At 45.7% G+C, this 8,788-nt stretch overlaps 1 protein-coding gene across 1 annotated transcript; it reads left to right on the top strand.

Moving 5' to 3' along the window:
- The first annotated feature begins 5,375 nt into the window (after positions 1-5,375).
- Positions 5,376-8,448, top strand: LOC107983774 (uncharacterized). The gene is made up of 2 exons (XM_016998879.2): positions 5,376-5,564; positions 7,171-8,448. Exons 1-2 carry the CDS (start codon positions 5,422-5,424, stop codon positions 7,421-7,423), a joined length of 396 nt encoding a protein of 131 aa, XP_016854368.2. The 5' UTR covers positions 5,376-5,421; the 3' UTR covers positions 7,424-8,448.
- Positions 8,449-8,788: the final 340 nt, after the last annotated feature.

The raw sequence follows: 8,788 nt of genomic DNA, 5'->3' as shown, positions 1-8,788 counted from the left end.
ATTCCAGATTTTGCCCGCTGGTCCGACCCCATCACTAGCTGCATCCGTGGAAAGCAGCCTTTCCGCTGGACTGATCAAGCAGAGAAAGGGTTCCAGCAACTAAAGAAACTATTCACCTCCCAGCCAATTCTACAGCACCCAAATCCTGGAACCCCTTTTGTGGTGCAAGCGGACGCCTCTGATGTGGCAATTGGGGCTGTACTCTTACAACCGGTGGGAGATCACCTCCATCCCTGTGCCTTTTACTCTCGTCAACTAACCACACCAGAGAGGAATTACACCATTTGGGAAAAAGAACTACTGGCCATAAAGGCAGCCTTTGAAACTTGGAGACATTGGCTAGAAGGGGCCAAATTTCCCATTGAAGTCCACACTGATCATCGTAATCTAGAACATCTAAGAACTGCCCGCAAACTAAATCAGAGGCAGCAACGTTGGGCTTTATTCTTCGAACGTTTCGACTTCCAGATTCATTATGTGACCCCAGCCCAGACCAAGCAAGCAGACGCCCTGTCACGTAAACCGGAATACGCTGCAGGACGCAAGGAGACCTTTGAATCCCAACTACTACAACCCGAGAACTTTGCCACGCTCACAGTGGGGAACACCAAATCCATTCCCATTGGTTCAACTTCCTCTACTCCAGGACCCCTCTGTGCTCAAGAAATCAGGGCTAGTCAGCAAGCAGATGCCTGGGCGCAGGACCAACTTCGCCAAGGTCTGCATTTTCCCTTTTCGCTTAAGGATGGGCTGCTTTGCTATAGAAATCATGTTTATATCCCACCCGGACCGGGCAGGGAAAAAGCGCTTCGTCTGTGTCATGATTGCAAACCAGCAGGACACTTCGGACTATTTAAAACCATGCATCTGATCCTAAGGGATTTTTGGTGGCCCAAGATCCGCAAGGATGTGGAAAAATATGTCAACACCTGCCCAGTATGCCAGCGCTCCAAGATAAGAAGGGAGAAGCCCTCAGGACTTTTACACCCCCTTCCTACCCCATCTCGCCCATGGGAAATAATTTCTGCGGATTTCATCACTGACCTACCACCTTCCTGTGGATTCACCACGATCTTAGTGGTGGTGGACCTTTTCACCAAGTTAGCCCATTTCATTCCCTGCGAAGGCCTCCCCACGGCCAAAGAGACTGCGGAACTATTCCTTCAACATGTTTTCAGACTACATGGATTGCCCAAGAGTTTAGTCACAGACCGTGGATCTCAATTCACCTCTCGTTTTTGGAAGGCACTACAAAAACTATTGGGCATAGACTCTCGCTTATCTTCAGCTCATCATCCCCAAACAGATGGGCAAACGGAGCGCACCAATGCCACTTTGGAGCAGTATCTTCGCTGTTATGTAAACTACCAACAGGACAATTGGGCTTCTCTGTTACCACTGTCTGAGTTTGCCTACAACAATGGAGTTCAAGCTTCTACAAAAGAAACGCCGTTCTTTGCAAACTACGGCTTCCATCCACGTTTCTTTCCCCCTGTCATTGAAACTTCAGAAGTTCCCGCAGCAGAGGATTGGCTGCAGGAACTCACAGCGGTACAACAACTTTTGCTCCAGCAACTGGACCAAGCCAAGGAGGACTATAAACGCCACGCTGACAAACATCGCCAGCCGGGCCCCGAAATCAAGGTAGGAGATCGGGTTTTTCTGTCCACTCGCTTTCTGCCCTCCCACCGCCCTTGCCGGAAGTTAGATGCCCGTTTCATTGGCCCCTATCCAGTGGTGGCGCAATTAAACCCCGTGACTTTCAAACTCCAACTTCCGCGTTCAATGCGCATTCACCCAGTGTTTCACCGTTCCCTGCTCCTTCCGGCGGATGGTGTGCGTCCTGATACAGACCAACCGGCCCCCCCTCCTGTTTTGATGAATGGGGAGGAGGAGTTCGAGGTTGAGGACATTTTGGATTCTCGCTTTCACCGCCGCCGCCTACAATATCTCATTGACTGGGTGGGTTTTGGCCCTGAAGAACGCTCTTGGGAAGACGCCTCCACAGTCCATGCTCCTGATCTAACCCGTCGCTTTCATCAGACCTATCCCGCCAAGCCGCGACCTCGCGCCTCGGGGAGAGGGCCCCAGTTTGGGAGGGGCCTTGAGGAGGGGGATAGTGTGATGACTCATGGGCCTTGTAGTCCTGCTCAGGACATGGTAATTCCTGATGAAGATGAAAACTTGGGTTTTTTACCTTCCCAGTCTGAACTGGATTCCTCTCAGCCAGATCTTTCCCAGGCAGATCTGGGAACCTTGCACCTGCAAGAAAGTTGTCTCCCAGAAGTATGTCAAACAAGCCCAGAGCCTACTTCTCCCGTGTTCTTGCGCCGGGAGTTTTGTAAACAACAGAGAAGTTTGGATTCAGCTTCGCGCAGGAGTGCAAGAATTGCAGCTAAGAATGTAGCCAATTAAGACTGCTTCTCGTGAGAATCTTTAAGGAGTTTAACATCTGGTCTCAGAGTTTAGCTTTCGTTTCTGATTCCCAGAGAACTGCTTCGGTGGGAAAGTTAGACTCTATATAGGTGTTTTGCCCGCGTAGTAACTTCGCGGAGTCAATTCGTCAGCCTACGGAGCGAGTTGTGTCTGGACAGCGCGCTCCGATTCAAGCCTCGCTCCTGCTCAAGCCTTGCCTTGCTATCCAGCCTTCGCCTTGCTTCCCAGCCTTTGTTTATCTACGGACTTTGCCTTGTTTCCCAGGACCAATCCTTGCCTTGTTCCACGGATTTTACCAAGTTATTCCACGGACCTTGTTCTTGTTCCTAGTTACCTTGTTCCACGTTTTAAGCCTTGTTTCAAGTATCAAGTTATTTCCTAGCCTCGCTCAAGTTTCATGGACTAAAGGACCTTGTCATCTCCCCTCACTTTGCTTGTCAAAGTGAGTGTTTCGGTTATTGGATTACAACTTTGGACCTTAATATTTCATATTGGACATTATTTCTTTGGACTAATTTTGACCTTTCCTGGAAGGTCTGCTTCTGGACTATCTTTTACATTTGCTTTTACTAACTTTATATATTTCCTTAATAAAGATATTAGATAGAATCTGGCCTCTGCGTATGGTTATTGGTGCTCTGTAGCCTGGGTCGTGACACAATAATACTCTGTTTTAAAAGTTGGTGGGCTAAAAAGGATCGAAATGCCCTCCGTGTGGGGCGATTTTCTAATGGCACAAAAATTTTCGTGTTTTTCATTAGCCAGATGAAAATTTGTGCCGTATAGGGGACCCATTTCTGTTAGTGTGACACGAATACGAAAATGAGACGACACGAATGAAACTACACAAAACAAACAGCAATTCCACACAAACGCACAACACTAGTGCAACTTATAGACTTACACTGGAATTCCTCCAGAGGGCGCTGTTGTATAAGCCACAAGACATTTATTTCCCAGGCTCGGGCTGAATGGCCATGTTCCTGTAGCATTCTCTCCTGAGGTTTCGCCTGCATCTGTGGCTTCAGAGGTCTGTTGCAGGTGAAACAAGTGGAGTGTATAAAATATATATATACATGTGGAATAATATCCAGGATGCGAGGAAGAACCCATGTCTGCTTAAAGCAAGTGTGGATGTTGCAATTAGCAAGCTTCAAAAGTATTGTGTAGCCATGAAGCTGCAAAGTCAATCAGAGAGGGTATCTGCATAGAAGTAGCCAGGCCTTTGTATTAAAGACCAAGCTATCTCTATTTTAAAAAGCTACTGGTATTTAAAAAAAAACACTAGAATCAAGACAGTAAATAAGGAAAACCACTTAGACACAGGAACTCCAGACCCCCCCAAAAAAAAAAAATCAAATGTCAGTTCACCCTTCCCAAAGACATTGTGCCTCCAGGCAACAACAGCCAGGCTATGTGACTTTGCAAACTTCATGGCTACTCAGTGCTAATCAAGCTTGCTAACTGGAACATCCACACTTGCTTTAAACAGACAAGGGTTCTTTCTCCCACCCTGGACATCATTCCACAGATATATATGCACTCCACTTTGTTGGGCTGAGCAAGATGCTGGGGATTTCTCAGAAGATGAGGTGGATGATGGGTTTCCCACTAAGGAGTCTGTGTGTGATCAGAGAGAAATGCAGGCAGTCGAAGATGAGACAGAGGATGTTTAGATCCTAATGTTCATTCCTTACAACAGGGGAAAAGTTCAGTTCTCTTGGGAATCGGCCTTCAGTTGATGGGGAGTTTTCCCGCAATATCAGATTAGGTCTTTGCATGGAGGGAGTGAAGGATAGATTAATTAGGCATTCAGTCCTTGAAAACCAGGTGTGTGAAGCATGATCTCATGGCTTCTTGGTCGGGTTTGAACATGGCCATACAGCCTGGAAAACTCACAGCAACCCAAAAATCATGTTCATCATTATCATCATCATTTAATTACTTATTAATCGCCCTCCATCCAAGATGCTCTAGGCGATTTACAAGATAAAATTGTAAAGGATTACATATAGTGTACATTTTTTGCCCCTTATTGGATGCATTCATAAAAATTGATGCCCCCTGTAATGAAGTACAAATGTTTGGTTTACAGATGTTATGTTTAATTGTGTGATTGTGTTTTAAAAGGGTAAGTATTACAGTTATTGCATCTCAGCACTCAGAGGCTGGTTGCCATGGAGAAGTAGGCGGAGCCAACTGCCGTTTTGTTGAAGGAATGCAGAGTTTAAAAAAGAGAGTCAGTCTGTGCTCTGATGAGGCACAGGGAAGATTGATCCTAGGTTGATGGGATCAAGGGGACTCAATTGTACATTTTGAGTCAGTTTAAAACAAGTTTGGTGACTTATTTAAAGTAGTCTGTGTCCTGGTAAAGAACAGAGAGTCTGTGAACGTGACTGTGATCGTGACTGCGGTTTTAAAGTAGCAGAGAAAGAAGTGACACTTTAGAGAGTTTGATTCATCTCATTCAAATATTGTAACTGTTAATAAAAATACCTCTAAGTGAGAACAATATTTTACCCACTAAGCTCTGTGCCTGAATAAACTTGTTCTTGTTTTTCCAACATCGAAGCCTCTCTCGCATATATTATAAACCAAGTTAAGCTACCATCTGAAGTGTAGAAGAAGAAAGAAGTAAAAGTAAAAGGTCTCCTCCCTGAGTCTTTGGTGGTTGCATCTTTCCAAATTGGTGGCAGTCGTTGTTATTCTTTACAAATTTGGGGCAGTGGGTGGGATAAAAAGATTCCCCCTGCCTGAAAGAACCTTAGTCGTTCTTAGTTCTTCACACCCCCTTCCCCCTTTTATTCAGAAATGTAAAATGTTGATGCCGGGGGTGTCCTTTTGGAGACCATTTGGCCAAAGGCAAAGCCAGCTGGGTCGTGGCTGGGTGGGTTTCGGACCTCGGTGACCACTGTCCATTTCCTCTGCAGGGTGTGATGCCGTGCAAGTGTCCAGCCGGAGCTGCCAGTGCCTCCCGGGCTTCCAATGGGGAGAGAGCGTCTGCAAGCAGCTCCCGGCCTGCGGGGGTCTCTTGGGGGCAGTGGTGTCTCTGGTCACCGCCTGCGACTGCCTCAGTTTCCCTGCCGGGAGCACCGGGTACTGCTTGCCTCCGTTGCAGGCCGCCAAAGGTGAGTGCCAACATCTGCTATCCATTATGGACCCCTGGACCTGTGCCCCCCCCCCCAAGGCAGTGTGTGTGTGTGTGGAGCCCCCGGATTAAAACCACAGAGCTGCTGAATTTGCTGACCAAAAGGTCAGCGGTTTGAATCCATAGGGCGGGATGAGCTCCCACTGTTAGCCCCAGCTTCTGCCAACTTAGCAGTTCGAACACATGTAAATGGGAGTAGATCGATAGGTACCGCTCCAGCGGGGAAGTAATGATGCTCCGTGCAGTGATGCCAGTGGCCACATGACCTTGGAGGTGTCTACGGACAATGCTGGCTCTTCGGCTCAGCAATGGAGATGAGCACCAACCCTCAGTCGGACACGACTGGACTTAACGTCAGGGGAAAACACGGATTTGTCTTTGTGGGACCTCTAGAGGCCATGCAGCCTGACCCAGGAAGAACCCTGCAGGGTTCTGTAAAGAAGTGTATGATTTTATTTTGTTTAATGATGACATGTTTATTTGATTTGTTTAAACAGTCAGGTTTGGCTATGTTTAAAATGGGTGAGTATTGGAGTTAATCATATGTATGGGGGAAGGTAGCCATCTTAGAGTGCTAGAGCAGGTTACCATAGCAACAGGGGCGGAGCCAACCGCCGCCTGGAAAAGAAGAGGGGGAATATTTTTAAAACCCAGCAGTCTGTGATATCCATTCACAGGGAAGGAACTGATTCTTGTGTAGAGGATCAGGGTGACTCAAAAGAATTTGAGTCAGGCCTAAAATAAAGGATTTATTTTAGGAGTCTGTGATTTTCCAGTCACAGTGGTGGATCTGATTCTTGTGTGGAGAATCAGACTGGCTTAAGTAGGAAGATTTGAGTCAGATTTAGGTTAGACCAGACTAGGCAAGTTAGGTGATTTGTCTAGGGTCAGTTGTAGAGTCTGTGGATTACAGAACATTAATCCCAGGGGATCCAGTAGGATCAGGGTTTAATGTAATCCAGAGAAAGAAATATTTTGAAAGTTTAACCACCTCATAACCGTTTGTAACCATTAAGCGAAGTGCCTTTACCAAGTTATCTGAAACCATCAAGCTCTGTACCTGCAATAAACCTGTTTTGATTTTATTCCAATCAAGCCTCTGTCATACTCTTAAATTAAGTTAAGCAACATCAACACCTGAAGTGGAACAAATAGAGAAAGCTTATAAGAACCAGTACCATCTGCCTGACGTCTCCATTGGTGGCAGCGAAGAAGAAGATAATCCAACGAATCATTCATTAACATCATCTCTCACAAAACATCTTTATTAAGTGGTGGTATCTGTGTGTGTGTGTGAGATTAAAAAGGGTTCCATCTCTGACACACATTCCTGTCAGACACCTCACCTCTGTACAATATTGGTGGCAAAGCTGAGGGGATTCAAAGAGGGATTCCATCCTCTGCCACCTCAGCTCTTTACATTAATTGGTGGCAGCGGTGGGATTCAAAGGGGATTCCATTCCCTGCCACATCGGTTCTTTACATAAATTGGTGGCAGCGGTGGGATCTGAAGAGATTCCATCCTCTGCCACATAAGCTCTCCACAGGTTCCTTCCTTCCTTCCTTCCTTTTTTTCTCTCTTCCAGCTTCGGAAACCACAACGCTGCCCCCGAAAACCGCCTCCGGGGAGGAAGTGGGTCTCTCCTTCCAGGTGGGCGAAGGAGCCACGGACGTGAAGCTCTACCTGCTGCGCCCCGAATGGAACGGAGAAGCCAAGGAGGTCCGCAACGGGACGGCGGTGGTTCTGGAACTGAACGGATCAGAGGCTGCACTGAGGGTCTCCCCGCTCTCCCCAGACTGGGAAGGTCCTGCCACCCCCTCTGTCTCACCTCAGAATAGTTCACCTTGCTATAGACATCCAGTCACACACAGGGGAAAGTCTTTTGTAGTTTTATTGAGCAAAAGCAGATATAAATCAAAGCAGGCAGTAATAAGCTTTTCAAGATTGCAGTACAAGAGTTAATAGAAATCCAATAGTTCATAAGCCATAAAAATCCACAAGTCCATAGGCCATAACAATCCAATAATTTGTCATTTAACGAATAAATGACAAAGACGACCCAGACTGTTATATGGATAAAGTAGGAGGATATTGGACGAACGGATTTTAAGCATATGTTTTATATTTTATACTGTATTTAATTGGTTGTAATATATTTTTATATGTTGTTGTTTTTAATGATGTGTCGGCATCGAAGTGTTGCCAATTGCACGCCGCCTTGAGTCCCTTCGAGTGAGAAGGGCGGGATAGAAATATTGGAAATAAATAAATAAATAAAATAATTCCTAAGCCAAAACAGTAGACGATAGATCCCAAAGAACAAAGGCCGAAAGGTTTCAAAGATCCAGGAACAGGAATCTTCTCTCAGGCATGAAGCAGGAACATCCACTCCGATGAAGCAAGAATTTGCTTTGACAAAAATCTATCTCAAAACACACACTTTTAAAAGCAACCCAAAAATGCATTTCTCTTTCCTGTGGAGGCCTCCCCCGCCAATCTTACACTCCTACGAGGCTGAACTCCCTTCCATAACAACCGGTCCGCCTTAGATAATTCAAGGTCCTCGTTATCTTGCACCTGAACCGGGGCTGAAGACACTGGGGCTTGAGACATCTCTTGCGCATTAATTCCCATGGGAATGTCATACTGGCTGTTATCTATGGCCAGCTGGGTCAACAGTTCATTCTGCTCAAGCTGCATTTCTCGAGCCTCTGAATCAGCCTGTATCATTCCCATTCCTATGCCATCATCCTGAAATTCATCCTGCATCCCATCATCTGGCTCTTGTATCTGAAACCCAGAATCCCCTTCTTCATCCTCACTCTGGCTATGCTGTGGCTGAGTCACAACACTCTCCCCACTCCATCCAGGAATACTTTTTGAAACATAATAATAATAATAATAATAATAATAATAATAATAATAATAATAATAATAATAGTTTATTTATAAGCCACCCTATCTCCCCGAAGGGTCTCAGGGCGGTTTCCAACAAAATAAACACAATAGCAAACATTTGATGCCAAAACAACAAAATGACAGGTCTAACCAATAGGTTAAAACAGACTCAATAAGAATAACAACTTAAATAAACAGACATGCTACATGTCCTGATTTGTCTCTCTAGAACAGCCTTAATACAACGTTGTAAGTAAATTTTACTTCAGCAAAACATAAAGAACAGCACACTCAGTGGAATAATG

The sequence above is a fragment of the Anolis carolinensis genome, unplaced genomic scaffold (genome assembly GCF_035594765.1).
Source record: "Anolis carolinensis isolate JA03-04 unplaced genomic scaffold, rAnoCar3.1.pri scaffold_27, whole genome shotgun sequence".
Lineage (NCBI taxonomy): Eukaryota > Metazoa > Chordata > Lepidosauria > Squamata > Dactyloidae > Anolis > Anolis carolinensis.
Note: the sequence above shows the minus strand (reverse complement) of the source record. Positions and strands in the feature narration are given on the sequence as shown.